Source organism: Chinchilla lanigera, unplaced genomic scaffold (genome assembly GCF_000276665.1).
Source record: "Chinchilla lanigera isolate Chin_1 unplaced genomic scaffold, ChiLan1.0 scaffold00045, whole genome shotgun sequence".
Taxonomy (NCBI): Eukaryota; Metazoa; Chordata; class Mammalia; order Rodentia; family Chinchillidae; genus Chinchilla; species Chinchilla lanigera.
The window spans coordinates 2318334-2337799 of record NW_004955446.1 but is presented as its reverse complement, the minus strand read 5'-3'; the positions used below and the strand labels follow the sequence as shown (position 1 = coordinate 2337799).

At 39.6% G+C, this 19466-nt stretch overlaps 1 protein-coding gene and 1 long non-coding RNA gene across 3 annotated transcripts in view; both read left to right on the top strand.

The window, feature by feature from the left end:
• Mast4 (microtubule associated serine/threonine kinase family member 4) overlaps positions 1 to 19466 on the top strand; it is a 539799-nt gene that overhangs the window by 176362 nt on the left and 343971 nt on the right. For both annotated transcript variants that reach the window (XM_013518433.1, XM_005392602.2), the window contains exon 3: positions 504 to 628. In XM_013518433.1, the coding sequence (XP_013373887.1) occupies positions 504 to 628 (125 nt within the window). The remainder of the gene's footprint in view (positions 1 to 503; positions 629 to 19466) is intronic.
• On the top strand, positions 633 to 13204 carry LOC102012812. The gene is made up of 3 exons (XR_001235685.1): positions 633 to 697; positions 8677 to 9165; positions 12955 to 13204. It is a non-coding gene; the product is annotated as an uncharacterized LOC102012812 (long non-coding RNA).

Below are 19466 nucleotides of genomic sequence, written 5' to 3'. Positions count from 1 at the left end.
AGTTGGTCACAATCTCCGCTGTGTAGAGTTTTGTGGTTTTTTTTCTGATTGATTCCTAGATTACTGTGCATATACGAGGGTTTGTTTGGTTTCTTTTGCTTTTATTGGTTGTGTGTTTAAACTACTTTTACTTGTTACAACTACATTAGGTATTCCCCTCCTCCCAGTACCTTCATAAATGCCCACGATTATTTCTGTAATGCTGTGCGTGCTTTGTGTGTTTACATATATCCTCAACATATTCCAGGGGAAAAGGCGGATGGGACACTGACTTCATCCTCCCCTGGTGAAGGAAGCTGCACGTACAGGGGATGAGGAGGGTTTCCAAGGTCAGAAGCCACCAGTGGATCTCCTGACTTATTCCAAGGGGATCTTCTACGTTTGCTATTCATCCACATAATTACCGAGTATGGCAGAAGTAATGGAATAGAATGACTAGGAAGAGACCCATAACCACTGCTGTCCAGCTGCCATTTACACTGTCTTCTCTTCAACCCCAACAGGGAGATACCTCCTTCCAAACTCAGTGGCGGGGCAGGTGTGGCCAGCCTCAGCCGAAACGTCCAACCTCGTGCGCATGCGCAGCCAGGCCCTGGGCCAGTCGGCACCCTCGCTCACAGCCAGCCTGGTGAGTGACGTCGTGCTTCGGTTACAGCAGACTCCGGGGGTGGGAGCTTGCCGCTTCACTGGGTACTATGTAGGTATATTGTGTTCAAGCGGGTTTAACTTACCTCCATGAGGCACTGAGCACAGACTGGGCAATCTGAGACCTCTTACTTTCATGGTGTTAATTTCTACCTCTAACCCCCAAATTTGAGACATTTTGGTTTTTAACTCCGTGTCCACCCTTTCCTCTGAAGAATTGAAAATGTTTCTAGGCTTTTTTTGTTTGTTTGTTTCTTAAACTTACTTCATTTCAGTCTTACAGAAAAATTACCAGTTTATTCTGTATTCTTGATTCAGCTAAGTAATAATATCTTGACCAATTTGGCTCACAATTTGTATTTTGTATGTGTATGGATGGATGTGCATTCACACATACATGCGTGTAAACTTTTGATTTATCTGAGAGTAAGTTGCACGTATTTCATAGACTTTTGTTTTTGCAGTTTACCTGAATGGATTTGTGGCGGACATAATCCTATTCCCCACCCTGATATGTGTTTCATTGTCATCTTTGATTCAGTCATGGCTTTTAGAGCACTTTCTGTCCCCAATATAGAATTCAGCTTGTACTCATGTATTTTCTTTAATTGCCCAGCTCTTTGGTCCCCTTTAATGTGAAATGTTTGTCTTTTCTGATGTGAACATTTTTGAAGGAGTTTTTTTAATGGAGTATTTTTAATGGAATATGTCTCATGTTGTGTTTGTCTGCATGATGAGATTCAGGGTTTTGCAACCCAGACCAGAATCAGGCATTGGTGATGGATGCTTCAGATGTGATGATTTCAGGCTCATGGTGTCCACCTGTCCCTCACTATGATGTTCATTTCGATAGTCCACTCAAGATATTGCACCATTTTTCTACCATAGTTATAACTTTTTCTCCCACAATCAATAAACAGTTTTTGGGCAGTTACTTTCAGGCCATGTAAGTATTTTTCTCATGAAAAATATTGCCTGTATTTAGCATCTTTTGGGTGGTTCTTGTTAGGACCATTTTTTTCCATGGTGATTAAAAATGATGGGGCTAGCATTGCAAATCAGTGGTAGAGTGCTTGTCTAACATGCTGAAGGTCAGGGGGTTTGATCCTGAATGCCAGAAAGAAAAAAGGTGACTTTTCCAACACAAGCTACTCTCTACATTCATCGGCTGGTACACCACATAAATATTAGTAAATTTGTTAGCAGCAAGAACTTTTACATCACTGCCCCATACCATGAAGAACTTTATTTTTAACCACGCTGCATGCTAGAATTTTTTTAAGTGACTAACCTTCTCCACTCTATCCTTTAACTTGGCTTAGAAGTCTATACATTACTTTTGCATTGGTGATGGGGTTGTATGATATGGAAATAGATTTTTAAGCATTTTTATAGATGAGATGTAAGTAACATATACATCAGAGTGTTATGATATCTCATAATTTTATTCATCGGTAATATGTTATGTGAGCTATTTGGAAATCATATGGTAGTGCAGAGATTTGATTTAGGTCCAGGCTCTAGTTCTGCTTTTGTCATTAAGTAGCTATATATATTTAGACAAGTTACCTACTTTCTCAGACTCTGCCATGTCATCTGCAACTATAAGGTGAAAAGACATATTAAACAGTCCATCAAGTTCCTTTCAACTCTGGAATTCCCTGATTGTACTTTCAGAATAATTGAGGTTTTGAATATATGGAATAGTTATCTCTAGAGAAGTTTCCTTTAGGATAGCTTGTGACTTTAAAATTGACTACTATCCTTTAACCAGATTTCATTGTTTTCCCCATGAAATAGAATTAACATGGTGATAGATAACATTTTGTTCTACCTCACCCCTTGAGTCCAAAGTGACTTTTCCTCCTGGAGGAATTTGTTAAAAGCTTCTTTTGCTGTAAGCATGCACTTTTTAGAAGGAAAGTACCTCACAATTCATGATTTTTGTTTTGGACAGAAGTGGTTTTCAGCCACTGCTGAATGCTGTTCTTCACATTTAAATTGTAATCTTGTGTATTTACTGCCGAGTAAACCATTTTGATTAAAACAACACTGTCACAAAGTACTGCGTCCTAATCACATTCCTGTCGCTGGAACAAAATACCTGACACCCATCACTTACAAGGAGAGGTTTATTTTGGCTCAGGACTTCAGTCTGTGTTCAGCTAGCTTCAAGGCAGAGGAATCTTGTCCTGCCCAACAGAGCCCAGAAGTAAAGAGAAGGGAGGAGCTGGGGTGAGAATACATCCTGTTAGGTCAAGCCCTTGGTGACCCACCTCCAACAAGGCCACACCTCCTAAGGGCATAGACTCACTGATCAGTGGATCCACTGATGAGCTTAGTGCCCTTATGATCCCAGCACGTAAGAATATAGGGGGACAGCTCAGCTCTAAACCATGACTAAGATACTATATCTTATTGCCCAAAAATCATACATATTATTAGTCACATACCCAGACACAAAAATTCACCTAACATAACAGGAACAGCTCACAAAAATAAGGAGAACTACTAACAGAAAACATGGAAGGACCCCTCTGAAAATTTGCCAGATGACATTCTTATTGAAGAATCTTTAAATTATTAGGTGATCTATCTGCAAGTTTTATATGTCGTGTTTGCTTAAGATCAGCTGGAGAATATGGTGAAATACCTTGTGGAGCGCACTAGAAATAGTTGTGTAGCATTTTAATGTTTCAAATACTAGCACTATTAGTATGTCTGTTATTATCATATTTTAAAAATCTTTTTAAAATGAAGTTTATTGGTATAGTTTAGATGAACATAATGATCACATTCACCATAGGGAATTTGGGCATTTTGTCCCCCAACCTCTGAGATTTTCAGGGCAGCAGCAGCTGCCACACAAGGGCTTCCGTGCAGCCTGCCCTCTTGATTTCTTCTTCTGTAGCGATGGGTCCGGGTTGCTCCACCCGCGTTTTTGTGTGTCACTCAGGTCCATGTTAATGCCTTGTCTTGCTGTTAGTATGTTTCATAGGACTGCACAGCTAAAGGGACATTAAAGTTTAGTGCTTGACATTTCTACCATGTTTGGATTGGATTACATCTAAATTATTTCTACCAATTACAACTAACGTTTCATAGAAGTATACTAAGGTGGCAAAACCTGACACCTTTCAGAACTGTTTCATTTCCTCATCTTTTCTTTGTCTTCCAAGCAAGCTGATGCCTGTGGAAGTTTACTGTTCTGTGGAACATCCCTCACTGACTGAGCTGTTCTCCCAGCCACTGTCCCAACCCAGGGATCTCCCTAGAGCCAGAAGTCACCCTTCACTGGATCCCTTAGCATTTATCATGGTGTACCTTTGTTTTTGCCCTTTGTGTTTATGCCTAGTAACTCCCTGCTGGACTGCAAGCTCCTTGAGGGCAGAATTCTTACCTGATTTGATTTCCTACCCCCGACTGCTCTTATTGCAATGCCTTGCAAGTAGCAGGCATTTGAAAAATAATGTTGTAGGAACAAATAATTGTTCATAGCAAATGACAGATTCCTTTAATCTCAAGGGAAGAGTGGTGGTGTGAACCTGCATGCTGTCATGGGTGGTCTTTTAAGACCATGCATTCAAAGTCTCTTTGGGTTTGTTGCTCTGTATGCATCTTGCAATTGTGATTAACCTTCAAGTCCGGGTAATAAGCCAAATCCCATGTACTTCTACATCTGCCACTCAAAAATTATGGCAGCAGAATTATGAAGAGCTTATCCTTGCCCATCTTCAAGGAATTCTCCTTCATCTACTTTAAAGGATTCATATTGTTACATTTTTAAAAATACATTGTTCATTCATTGAGCAACTAAATTGAATCAATATTTGTGCCAAAGTGTAGCAAAATTAGAAAAATAAGGAATCAAAATGGTTCGTATCCAAATAATATCTTTGCTTCCAGTGGAACAGGAGTCCATGCTAATCCTAGCAACATATGTTTCAGAAACATATGGACCTTCCATCTGATAGGTATTAATATGTTAGTAAGATATAAATGAAGGCCCTGTGGTTTGGTAGGTATGAATTTTAGTAAATGCGTGACCTATAGTGATTTAAATGCCATAGGCAAACTTGAAGGTAATGCTAACTACCTTTTCAAGGAGGAGATTAATTCCTAGCCTGAAGTATCTAGTTTTCCTTGGCAATGCTAAATGTAGTTGTGTTCCCTCTCCCAGACACACTGGGCATTTCAGATAAATGGCATGTTGCCAATTCATCCTAAGTAGCCTAGTAGCTGGCAGAATACATGCTCAGCCAGTGTCTGCCTGCCGGGACACCAACCGGGAGTGCTGATGAAGTGTCAGATGTATACTTCATATACATTAATCTGAAGAGGGGAAAACTCATTTTCCCATTTGCTTCCTCCATCTTCCTGTCCCTCCCCACACACATGGGTAGTTTATCAAGGAAGTCATAGTCGTCAGAAGCAGGGGATTTATACAGATGCTTCTTTCTGGCAAGAAGGATGGAAATTTCAGGAGGCAAAAGCGGGACCAGTGGTAACTTATTTCTTGGTAGGAAATACAGTTGTAAGCCTTGATAACTGAAGTTTAGAAATGGTGTATGTGGCCATCGCTAGAAATATTCACCATTTTTCTACTTTGGAATAATAGATGGAGGGCAAAAGCTCTGTGGAAATTAGCTTCCAGTTTTTTCCCCAATTTTGTTTGATTTGAATGAGGTGCCTTGTCAGTTTTGTTCTTGTGACGGTCCCATTTGTGTCCTTTCTTGCTTGCCTATGTGTGTGAAACGGCTCTCTGTACCGCTTGCTACACCTTCCACTTCCTTCATTTTTCTCCAAGGCTTCGTTACCCTTGACTGTGCCATATCATTTGTTTATTTTATTTATAGTCATCCTTCACTGTCCGTGGGGGAGGAGCTTCAGGAAATCCTTAGATTCCAAATTCTGCAGATGCTGCAGCCCCTTGTATAAAATGGCAGAGTATGTATAGCCTGTGTACACTGCCTGTATACTTAAACCATCTCTAGATTTCTAATAATATCTAACACAGCACAAGTGCTATAGAAAGTCTTTATAACTGTATAGTTTAGAAAATAATGACAAGAGAAATGTCTGTACCTATGTAGTATGAGCTTCCTTTTTCCACAAATATTTTTTATTTGTTTGCTGCTCAATTCATGATGCAGAAGCCATGGATAAGAGGGCCAGTTCTCTCTCTCTTAACCCCCTGATATAAATTTAATCAAGGCCTAGAGTAGTGTATGGTAGACAATCGCTGTTCACTGATTTGTTGAATGCAGCAACGAATATATTTCCTATATATTTATTTCCTTTTTGTAGATTTTCAGTGCCCCAGAACTAACTATGATACATTTATTTTGTTTTTAATCTGTGATAAGTATTTTCTTAGTTTATGTTATATAGGCTAACCAAGAACCTGCTCTTCACGCTATAGGCTACACTAACTATGGGAACTGTATTCAGGAATTAAGCTGTGATTGTTTAGTTCGAAAATGGTAACAAGGGGAAAAAGCAGAATTACTGAGGTGAGAGCAGCCTTCTGTCAACTCCAGAGTCTTCCATGTGGGCCTCAGTTTCCCCACCTGTAAATGGCATTGATGGTTGTCCTAAACTTATAGGGTTGTTAGAATAGTGAGTAGATTCTTGTGTACTACTTTGTGCCATGTGTGACTCGAGAAACACAGTTATATGTGTTTCTTGGATTGGTAGGAGGAGTATCTTTTGGAGGGTGTGTGCTGGGTAGCTGGGGTGGCATTATCAGAAGGGAGGAAAGTGCTTTTCCCTCTGGTGGTTTGGTTGGAGGTAGGACCTTCACCTTTTTGTCCTTCCCTTGCGTGGCGGTAGATTCATTTGTTTCTCTGTTCCTTGTCTTTCTTTAACATTTACCAGCTGAAACAATTGGAAGATATCTTACTAGAATATTTTACTTTTTAAACAGGCAAGGTGCTTCAAATACTGTTTTTCAACTTTTAAATATTAGGTTAAGTAGTATAATTTTCTGTTTCTTCAGTAGCTGTCATTTGACATCATATCTATTTCTTTTAATGGAAAAATTATATTTCATGATGCACTATAAATATTAAAACCAAACTACTTAAACTGTAATATATTCAATGAGCCTTGATGAATATTCATCTTTTCCATTTGCAAAAATGCATTATGAGGAATCAGGGAAAATTCACTAAACATATTCAAAAGTGTATTTTTCCTTTTTAATTCATTCAGAATGTCGACACATAATGTCAGCATTTATTTCGGGTGTAGACTTTATTTGCAGTCATTTAATATTATATCAATACTTCATTAGCTTTGTAGCTCAAAAACAAAAACCTGATCCGAACTCCAATTAGTTAACTCCGAGAGAGTGTCTGTTAAATATTGATGTAGGAACAATTTAAATACCCTTGGATAAATTGCTGAACAAAAGCTGTAGAATACATTTATGAATTAACATTTTTCCATAGCCATTATGACTCAATTTAAAGGCCACATAATATTCCAGTGCTGAATTTATCACAATTTATTAAAGTATTTCCCTCTTTATTTCTGAGTTTTCCCTATTGCAAATAATGATAATGAGTAGACTTTTAGCAAGTCCTTGTTCACCTCTGATTATTTCTTAGGGTGAATTCTAGCAGTGAGATTATTACAACCAAAACTATAGGCATTGCTCTGGTTTTTCATAGATTTTGCTACATTATCTCTAGGAACACTTGAAATGTAATTCTGTGTGTGAGAGAGTACTTCTTACTTGCTCCAGCCAGTGGTTAACATTGTCTTCCTTTCAGGAGAAAACTTCTGGTAAAAACTTGTTTGGTAAAAATACTCTTAAATCTGGGCTTTCAATTGATGTAGTTACTGTGTACATTAAACTCTTAGTATTATGGCCAGAAGATAAAGCAAGTATGAAATTAGGGTTGCTTGTGCTTCCATACCTTCCCTCTTCCATTCCCTAAATCAGCTTACCAGTCCAAGTTGGTAACCTGTATTGCTCTTGGGATACTGGAACTGCTGACTGTGATTACAGTGTGTGTTGCTGAAGGCATTATTCCACAGCTCAGAGTTTTTTTTCATCTGGAAAGTAGTAATCTCAATTGTGAAATAGTGCCTTCAGCTGTGGACATTATAATCAGAGTCTCAGGAGTGCTTGTATTCCAGGAGTAATACATCTCATAGTTATTACCCTCTGAGCTAGGGTTCTGTTTATAGTGAAGGGATGAATTTTCATAACTCAGTGCTGAAATAGCAATAGGGAGCCATGAGCAGATTATTATAGGTCAGGCCTAATCCACAAAGATAAATCTTGTTATAGGCTCACCTGGGCCCATCCACAGAGTAGCTGGTTTAACATGAGTCTGTAAATCAAAGATTAGCTTAAAAGTGAACTATAAAATCCTCACTATGATCCAACTGCTGTCTCTATGAAGAGATGCTCTAAATATGCATCCTTCACTAACCATGCTGTGATGTCTGGAGGATAATTAGCCAATGACATGGGGAATGGATTATGAGTCAGTCTATGAATGAATGAAGAACTACACATTTGGGGGGAAAGTATTTTTAAATAAAATTCCATTCAGGATATTTCTATATCCTGAATCCAAAGGCCTTCATTTAAAACTTCCCATCTTTTCATGTTTGCAAAGATTCAAAAGTACTCACTACTTTGTGTACTGTATATGGTGTCCTTGCTGGAAAGGATGCAGGACTTGCTGGAGCGCTTCACTGTGTGGGTGTGCCTGGACAGACCAGTCAGGTGTGGGCTTCCTATTACTGAGCATTTGAGAAAGTCAGAGAAAAGTCAGAGAAAGTTGAGAAAGTGAGGTGAATTGTATCTATACATATTCTACCGGATTTGATAGAAATGCATGCCTCCTTTCATTTGCTTACTGTCACAAAGAGGAGCAAAACAGATTTGTAACAGCAATAGCATACGGTGGTACAGATCTGTGTGTGTGCATGTGGGTGTGTGTAAATTTGTGTGTGTGTCTTAAAGCTAAGGTTTCATTGTTACCTATTTACTCAACTGGTGTCCCTTTCTAGGTGCTGACCAACCTGCCTGCCATGCATAAAATGATGATTGATGGATGGCAAATCACTTGCTTCTCCGCGGTCTTATCTCTCACTGTATCTTTAGCACCATGGTTAGTGCCCGCTGTGTCCTTAGTACTTAGGAAACGGCTGTTTATTAGTGAACACTGAGGAAGTCTTAGTCCTAAATTTTAGTTTTCTGAGGCTCCTAGTCTGCTGTTTCCCAGAAACTAACCTCTGTGAGAGTCACACCTGTGAAGGATTTTGCTGGGTTCTGTGTGTGAGGAGATGACTGAGGCGGTGGCAGGGCCGAGAAAGCTGCCATCACGGAGGCGCCCCCTGGTGTGGTGGAGGATGTGCGCTACTCAGGAGCCTTCCTTGGGTGGCACAGCTTGTCCTTTCTGGTGTCCTTTAGCTCACGAGGTAATATATCAGCACCCTTCATTTGCTATCTTATTCTCCAAAGGACTCTGCTGTTCAGAAGAAACCAAGAAACCCAAGGTAATTAAAGTGGGGTGTGGGAGGAAAGAGATGTAACTTTTTGTGTCTTTGGAAAAATGAAAAATTATTATTTTACTTCATAGACTTCTTAGGAAGTTCCTGGTTATTATAGCAATCAGAAAACAACCTGCTTTAATATTTTTCTAGGTACCCTTTTTTGGCTGGTGTAGTGAGAAGTACTGGTAATTATACATGTTCCTTGTTTGTTGGTACCTGAAGCACCAATCTGGTGTTAGATTCTCAGTCAGTATATTCCCCATCATGCTCATTTTTCAGTTAATTGACTATGAACAGAGTCCCTGTTATACAATTACTATTAAGCCCTTTATAGCAAAGATGTAACACATGGTCTTGCTTTTGAGGAGCTTATAAACCTGATGGAGAGAGCATTTCTGAGAAATCAGACAGGGTAGAAGATAACAACATGCTGGGTTGTTTGCAGCTGTGAGAATTTATAGACACAGAATGACAGGCTGCAGGTTTCTGAAAAAGCTTTGCAACTTGAACTGAGTTTTAAAAACTAATTAGATTTGGGTTAGGCAAGCTCCAAAATATAGTGGACCTATTTATATATATTTTTATAGTGGAATGGGGCAGAGGGGATGGTACACAAATGTTAAAGCATCAGGGACCATGGTGCTTCTTACGGGATATTTCTAGGGTGGTGAGGAAGACAAAGGGCCACAGGTAAACTCCGACGGCCCTGGATTATCACTGGCAGAATCATGTCAGACTTACTCAGATTTCTAGGGCAGCTCCACCATCTAAGTAAGAAGGATGCTGGTGTGAGGTGGTGGGAACCATCACATCCTAATCAAGGGACTTCTTTTTATTTATTTATTTAAATCTTCATGGTACAGAACTTCAGGTATTTTACTCAAAAGGGAGTAAGTCTTATTTTTGTTAGATGCAATCTCTGGATGTTAGTGACGACATACTGAATGGTGAGATCTTTTCATTTGACATGATATCGTATTAGTTGGCTTTTATGTAAAGAATGGACAGGGTGGTGAGGCTTCCTTAGCTATTTGTGATATACTAAATTCTGTCTTTTATTGATTACATCGATAATGCATCAGCTTCCTTTTTGCAAAATTTTAAGACATGAGTGCTAAGTAGTGAAGGCCATTTTTACAAAGAGAATGTAAAAGAATCAAACCTAGGTGCCAGTTTTGATCATTTTGACCTCACACTAAGAATGATCATTATTCCCAGTCCTGGGGCTTCTAGTTTGTTTCCTCAGAGCCCTGATTTCTGTTCCTTGTTTTCCTCTTACCTATTTTTCTTTATCTCTGTATGTTTCTTTCTAGCCCTCGTGATTTACCATTAAAATTTGAGATTATTTTTTCTGTCTGGTATACATCTGAAATCATCCAAGAATCAAAGATACTATATAATTGCTTCCACTGTAAGATTATGCATTCACCAAATAATATCTGATGTCATGGATTTTATCTATATCCCCAAGATAATGGGTATACATTTATCATTCTTTTTGCAAGAATTAGGGCCTCTTCTACAATTAATGATGAAAATCTATTCATTGCATGAAACCAACTTGCTTTTCTTTGATAATCAATGTCCACTGCTTTTCTTATATGGATGCTTATGTACGTGTATATTCCTTTCATTGTTGGTTTGTATAAGACATTTTCTTTTGCTTCTGAAACACATGCAGTGATAAGTTTTAGCCTGATACATAATGTGAAGCAGTGATATTACACATTTCTAGTTTAAAATCATTAATTAAACTTGAAGAAACTGGGATCTTCCCCCTTATTTCTGGAAAACATCCATTTCCTTGACAGATTCAATCGATGGAAGGCTGAGGGTTTCTCACCTTTAAGTGCATATAGCATCTGGCACAGTAACTTTGGCCATAATGAGCCACTTATCGATTCCCAAAGGGCATCAGACTCCTCTTCCTCTCCCTTCCTTACTCTGGAAAGAAAATAATTCTCTGCACAATTTCATTGTGTGCCTGACCAATACCTGCCTGCACTGTGGCCCTCACGGTGCCCCTTCCCTCACCTCTTTCCCTACCCTCACTGTAACCCAGGTACATGACCCTCCCTTGAATTCAACCTATCTGTCCTGGTTTGGGGTTTTTGCATGGGGGAACAATATAACACAGAACACATATTGTATAAGATTATTTCTAATAGCCACCCAAAGAGTCATATACAAGATAGTGCAGGAAATCTGTCCACACACTAAGACCAAGGAATCTAGCCAAGGGCCTGGATCCCATGGAAATGTCCTGCATGAGTCCAGCCGAAGACCTAGAGCTCATAACAATATCTCATCCAGGCCTGTTTCACAGATCTGTGTTGGGAAGGGCCAAAGGTCAGTGGTGAAAACTAGAAAGTCTGTGCCAGCGGGATGAAGGATCTTTGCTAGCAGGCTGAGGGATCTGCACTGGAGCCAAGAAGCAACACTCGAAGTAAGAACCACAACTGCCCCGAAAGTTACCACAGCCATCCTCAGCAACAGTGAGGTCCTGAGCTCCTCAGTTCTCATCAGGAAAGCCAATGCGACAAGCTTCTCCAGGAGTCTGAGCTGTGTGCCTTCTTCCCTTCTGGAGTCAGGAAGGGATGCTCAGAGTGAAGACCAGAGCTTCCCCAAAGCGAACCTAAGCTATTCTCAATGCCAACAAAGTCCCAAGCTCCTCGGAGGATGAAAACAGTTGAGTTCATCAGGAAAACTAGCATAACAAGCTCCTCCACAAGAACCAGCAGCTTCTTACAGCATCTTTCAGCTTCCAACAGGCTCCCAACAGCTTTTACCTGCTCCCAACAGCCTCCCTCCTTCTTCTGCAGTTCTGCCTCTTATGCTGCTGGCAACAATCCTCAGGCGGGCCTCCCACTCCCAGCACCACACATACTCAGTTCAGCTGGGTTGACCACCAGTTGTCAATCCACTACAATATCCAAGTTTTTTCTAGTGCCACTACTGAACCTAGGGCATTGCTGAGCAAGAGTTCTGCCACTGAGTTGTATTCTCAGCCCAAGATTGTGCATATCTGAACCAAGGCATGTATTATGTGCTTGTGTTGGACTCTAAAGGTCCCTTTGCTTGTCCTCCTCTCCTTGCCTACTCATTTCTTGATGGCGGATGGTCCAAAGATTAGCATAGCTAATCTAGGTGTGGATCTCAGATATCCCACTGGGCAGCGCTTAGCTATGACACTACATAAAATAGCACAAACGTTTTGGTTGTGCCCACAGCACCTCTACATTTTAGTTGCCACTTGAGAGCCATGCTTTTGGAAATGAATTCAACAACTGGAAAATTTTATGAGTGGAATAGAGCTTGGGTCGCCTTCTCCTGCTGCTCAGAGAGACCATGCTGACAGAGACCTTTATCTAAACTGTGATCTGTTGTAAAAGCACTTGATTTAGAATTTAATTACTGTACACCAGTTTAGAGTAGTGTTTAAGGACATGGGCTTTAACACCTGGCCTCGTGGCTTGGCTTGGAATCTTGATTGTACCATGTACTAAATATGTGACTTTAGCCAAGGAGTGTGACTTCTCTGAACAGGAATCTTAATAGCACCTGTCGCCTGTTGTTGCTGGAATCAAGTGAGGCCTTACTTGTAAGGGTATCCACTTTGAAGGCAAATAAATGTTAACTCTTATTATCTTGGACAAGAGGCCCTGATGTATTAATGCATTACACCAGGGATTTTAAGGTTTTATTTTAAAATACTAAATATCTGAAACTTATGGTTTAAAGAACGGTAGAAGTTGGCCTTGTAAAGATCAGTATCTCTATGATTATTTTCAGATGGCTGCAAATCTACCACGTTTTCTTCAGGATCATTTGTAAGGCGAACAGCTTGTTTGAAATCAGAAGTCATGGAGAAAGGATAATGTGACATTTTCATGAAGTAAATGTTAAGGGGTAAAGCTATTAAAATATAAAATGTAACCAGAAAAAGAGAGACCCAGCCTTCTCATTCCCTGAGTGGATGATACAAAGGACTTGTGAGGATCCTGGTCTTTATGAATTTTTTTTAATTAAAAATATGCTTTGTACAGAAGTCTTGCTTTCTTTTGAATTGATACTTTGGTTACCACAATGCCTGTGTATTTGGATTTTCAAATTATTAACCTTCTTTTCTAAAAGTATTTTCAACATTTCTAACTATGATTACCCTTGTGAAATTTTATTATTTGCCCAGGTGTAACACACAGGATATCTCTTAGGCTTCTGACATTGTTGCAAGTTCATCCTTTCAACAAAATGTTTTTGAATATGCACCCCTAATAGATGGATGTGTTTAAAAATGATTTCCATGTACTTAGAGGTGGTGTTGAGCATATCTTACACACCTGTAATTCTCCACTAGAAAACCACTAGAGAAGACACTTGCTGCAGGATGTCCCTAGGGCCCGGAGGCAAGGACTCTGCGAGGTGGTAACCACCTGGTGGCCACATCGTGGTGAGGACCAGGAGTCTTGGAGGGGGCAGTGTTTGAGGCGTGGCTACTTCCCACCCTCTAAGGAGGGTGTACGTTTTAGTCATCAGCCTAGGTGCCCATCGTCTTGAGTTTCAGCTTGAATATCAACCTGGGAAGCCAACAACAACAGAAGATTAAAAAATAGAGATTAAAACATGGAACCGGAAGTTCTGGGTTTTTTTCTCTAAACTTCATGTGAGTGTAGAGTTGTGATTCTTGTACTCCTGTTTGTAGGCCACTGGAAGAAGCTATGCGGTCTGCCTTCTGAACTCTCTAGAGTACAGCTTTATTGATTTAAAGGAGCTTTGAATATTTATTCAAGCCGCCTGTCTTTTGTTTTTTGGAAAAGTTTCATGTTGCTTTATCATTCAGTGGAAAGAACAGCAGATCTTTGTTACACATGTCATTAACTACCACCAAAGTGACACAAGTGTCGACGGGTATTGTGAAAAGCGTTTCCAAGCTAATTATGTTAATTAGAATGTAACATACCCGGTAATTGCATGTATTCAAACATCATACTATCACTTTTTGTGTTTTCTTTTCCAGATGTAAGACATTCATTTGTTGCTTGAAAAGCTGCAGAATTATAGCTAAGATAACAAATAATTGCCAGCAAATAGAATTGGTTCTTTAGAAATATACCCTAATTGGTTAGCCATGTAAGAGAAAATAACAAATGTTAGCATGTTAAGCATATAAATTAGGACCATTGCCTTTGAAATCCTTAGTTTGGGGACTTTTCATTTAAATAAGCCTTCTTATTGCAATTAATATTATTGTTTGTTTATGACCCTTAAAAATATATTCCCTTTCAGCATTTCTTGGAGTTCTAATTTAGCAGTCTTATACATGTTAGACAATTTGCAATTTAGATTTTAATTTGATTTCCATTCTTTAAAATGCCATTTTTCTTGTATTTCATTTTTATTTAAAGCATGACTCTCTCTGTATTCATGGAAGCTAGGAATAAACAAACTACTAGAAAAATCAAGCTATTAAGTGAACTGAAAACATAAAACATTTTAATAGGAATTCCACATAACTAAACTAAATATTTGAGAGTCTAGCCAGAGAATTATGGTTTTTTGGAAACAAACTTTATGGGACCTGGTGTTCCTAATTTACCCTCTGTTATAGTTCTTTAAAAAAAAAATAGCATTTCTATCATTGATTTTAAATCTTCACAACATCTTGCATATATGAGGTATTAAATCTGACTCCAATGATTTGGGGGACATATCTGCATGAAGCTAGAGTTTTGGTCTCTATAATTCTTTTAGAATTTTAAGTACTTTTTTTCTATTGAGAATGTCAGTGTGTGTTCATCTTGTCATTTGACTTATGTGGTTTTATTTCATTTGCATTGTGACCTGCCTAAATCAGCCCAGCACAGCACTGTGAGCTTAATTCTCCAGGGCTTGCTGTCCTTTCTCAGTTAAGTAGCCTCATGCTCAAACTCAGGAGTGATGTTCTCAATAGATCAGAATATTTCTTCTTGACAGTAGTTATTGTATAGTTGTACTTGCATATACTATATTCTGCCTAGTAGTTTTGCTACGATTTTTAATTCACTTTGGGGCTACTGTTATTAATAGCAAATAGGCTCGTTACCTTGCTTTACTTACTAACCATTCTTGAACAACACAGGAGATGCTGAAAAAGATTGACATTTTCGAGGTTGGGGAACTTGGTAAGACAGTTCTTGGCTCTGTGATTTGGGACCATTGTCATTTAACCTCATGGAACCCTGGTATCTCCATGAGTAAATGGGGATGGTTAATCCTGACAACATTGATGTAAGAATTACAGAACATAATTCATATCAGAGCACAGTGCCAGATCCTGGTATTCTTTGTGTATTTCTCTAAGCACAGGAATCTGCTTCAGGGTCCATCTGTTTGTCCCTGAGCCCCTATCACACTTTCTTAATTACTGTAATTTCATTACAAGTCTTAATACTGGTCAAGAACATTCTCTTATGTCGTTGTAGCTCTTTGTTTGCTTTTTTTGGCATGCTTATCTTCCCTATGAATTTGCTCGTGAAATTCTGCAAGCTGATTGAGGTTTTGATTAAAATTACATTAAATCTGTAGATCAATTTGGGGAAATTGGCATTTTTATGATGCTGAGTTTTACTATTCTAGAACATGGTATATTGCTCTATTAACTTAGGACTTTTTTAATGTTTCCCATAAGGTTCTATTTTTTTTTACAGAAAGAATCTGTACATCATTTGTTAGATTCATTCTTGGAAACTTCCAATAAGCTTTTTTAAAAGTAAGCAGTTCCAATTGTTTACTAATGTATAGGAGGCATTCAATTGACTTTTGGATATTACGTTTAAATTGATCAACCTTGTAGTTTTTTATTTTCATCCATAGGTTTGAAAGGGGTTTTTAGGCAACGATGTGCAGAAATGACAGTTTGCTCTTTCACTTTTTCGATCATATTGCCTGCCTGCCTGCCTCTCTCCTTCCTTCCCTTCCCTTCCCTCCCCTCCCCTCCCCTCCCCTCTCCTCTCTTCCCCTCCGTTCTCCTCACCCCTCCCCTCCCCTTCTTTTCATCTTCACTAGTTAGAACTCCAGAACTAAATTGCATAGGAGCGATGATATTGCCACACACCCTTGTTTTATTCTTCATCATAAACAGAATACATTCAACATTTCATACCGTTTGATAAATTCTTGAGTTTCCTTTTTTTTTTTTTAGCTTTGCATCGTATGAAAAATGTCTTTTCTAATTCACCTAGTTTTTCTGTTTTATGTTGTTTCTTTGAGGCATGGTCTCACCATGTAGTTCAAGCTGGCCTTGAACTCACCCTGTAGCCCAGACTGCCCTTGAACTCCTCGTGATCCAGGATTACAGACATATGCCATCATGCCCCGCTGTCACCTAGATTTTTTAAAAATCAAACATTTTACACATTTATTGACGGCCATTAATCTTACATTTTTGAGAAAATACAACATTGTCACAACAAAGTACTTTTTAATTTACCTTTCTGCATTCATTTGTTTGGGACTTTTAAAATCTGTGTTTAAAAGTGGTGTTAACTTCTTATCTTATGCGGTCTTGGTCTGGTTTTAATGTTAAGGTATGTTAGCTCAATGAAATAAATTAGTAATGTATATCCACAACTAATTATAGCAATAGTGCTCCTTAGTAAATCACAGTTTCTGAGGGGCACACCGCACTAAGGAGTTTTCATTTGGGTTATGTATTTGGCTAGCTGGGGCTAGCACACATTCTCACAGTAGTATCTTATTTTTTCTGATGTCTTTGTGGATTAGTTCTTAATATTTAAATCTCTAGGATTTATTTTTGTTAAATAAAAGAAGATTTCTGCTTTTTATTCTTTCTTTAAATAGCGTGCCAGTTATCCCAGCATAATTACTGACCAACATTTTTGTCCTCCCTACTTTATAACACTGCTTTTAGCATACGCTACATTCCTAGGTATGTGAAAGGTTTATCGCTTGACCCCGTTCTGTTCCTCTGATTTGATTGTCTTTCTATGTTTATATCACATAATCTGATTCCTGTAGTTTCCAGTTATGTTTGCCATGCAGTAGAGCTGGTAGGGGAGCCTCATAACTCTTGTAGTTAAATTTATTTTCTGTTAGATATAAAAGACTTTCTCTTGTTTTAACATTTTCTTCTGTCTCTGAAGTACCATTATCACATTCTTTGTAAGCCAGTGAGGAAAAAAAAATTACCCCCTATGAAAATGTTGAACAGCAGCTGTATCTGTAAAGCCAGCACCTTTGGGGCCTGTCAGTGAGGAGAGAAACCTTTCGCTCATCTTGTCAGGTTTCCATGTCCCCTCCTGTTCTGCCCACTGCGCAGCTTTGGGTCTTCGCGTGACTGACTCTCATGGAGTTTTGCAACCCAGGACCCTGAACCTCGCTCTTCCCTGGGGCAGGGTTCACTGATTGCTGCTGCCTCCAGCCTGAGAAACTGAATGGGAGCAGACCCCCCAAGGGACTATTTCCAGAGATGAGAACAGGAAGGCTGAGGCTGGCCTGCCCTCTGCATGTGGAGATGGACTTCCTTCGTCAACCTCAGGGGCTCCTGGACGACAAGAACGACAAGAGCAGATTTCCTTGTGGCTTGTGGTTGTAAACTTCTAAATGCCACTAACTACCACACTGGCTCTAGAGATGGTCTCTACTGTGCATGCTTCTGCGCTCAGTGTCATTAAACCCTCGAAAGGGGAAGAGAGTGCACCACTTTTAATGACTGTACCACTTTTCATGGATGAGCTCTTTTCCCACACGGCCTGCATCCTGAGTGATCGGAAAGTCCCCTGCCTCCTGTGCTGATTCAAAGGCTGTGCTGGCTAGAGGCGGGGGTAGGGACGGTACACCAGGAGTAATTTCCCTCATCCATCACGCTGACAACCCTTGGACTCCTCACCCTGTCAGAGCAGGGAGAGGCTTGGGCAGGACTGATTGGTCCCCACTTGTCTGGCATTTTAAACAAATTTTCATTTGATAGGAAATTAACTAGATGCAGCTGAAGTTGCTCCTGGCAAGAGTTGTCACCAAAGTGGGAAGTTTATAACCTGTCCCACGGGGCTGACAGATGTCATAGACTTGCATCTGAATTATGGCCATCAGAGCTGAATGCTTATCATGAAACAGGAAAGACTGGGAATCCATTATCAGAGCAAATAAAATCATGTCTTTGATCAGGCAGGACTTAATTTAGCTTCCTGTCTCAGAGCTTAGATCCCGTTATCAGTTGGGGGATTCAGGATTAGATAGCTTCTGCATCATTTTATATTTTTAAAAAATAAAGCTTAGCAATTTTCTGTCATAAGGTTATAAATTCCAGTAGAAAGTTTTGACATTTTTTTTCAACAGTAAGAATGGAAATCATGCATAATGTTTAACCATTTTTAACATGTTTTCTCAACACATAGATTTTCTTTATTTTTTTAGGCATCGTGGTAACTCAGGATTGCAAATGTGCACTTTTTCATTACCCGTGTCTCTTGTTTTCCCCAAGATGCCAGTCTTGGGCTGAGTTTCATATCTTCTTGATTTTCTTGCCTGTCTGATTTTAATTCCTCCCTTTGGCTCTCTGACTTCATTTTCTTTCTCTGTAGTTCATAACTCCAGAGCTCCGGGGGTTTCCAGAGGTGCTAACCCTTTGTCCCTGGTGATACCTTTCCCTGTGGCTAGCCATCCTCTTGTCTTTATTTTATTTTAGAAAGTTCTTTTTATTTATTTGATCCTTTCCCTTTTATTTTTTTCATTTCTCATTCCTCACTCCCCCCCTTGCAGAGAACCTTGCATTCTTAAATTCATGGAAACTGTGGTGCTCCTTGCCTGGGATCTGGCTCCTGAGAGAATGTGCCCCTGGGGCAGCTGTTTGCCTGACTGTGAAGTCCTGGGCTCCACCTCATCTGCCCCATCCTGTTGGCTTGCTGGTATCACAGCGGATAACTCTAGACATCTCTAGATGGCAGCATCTGCCTCCTTCTGCCCGGAGGCTACACTAGCGAGAACAGATAGTTGACTGTCGCCTCAAGGATGATGTGTAGTGTGTCGCTGAGTCTTTACCACACACATCTCCCTCGCCCTTTCTTCTGTTTCCAAGTGAGGTTTAAATCTGGCAGACAGTCACGACGTGGAAACCCAGTGTGCCTTTTCCCTGGCTTCCTGTCACTGTCTCTAATTTGCCAAGTCAGAAACGGGAATCTCATTCTTTGGATGTGTTCAGTCCAGTGAATTTTGTTGTAGAGAATGTTGCTTTCAGGTGCAGTCTTTGGGTTAGTAATCTCCTCAGAAATTTCTCTCCAGGCATGCGGGCAGTGCTGCTAAAATAG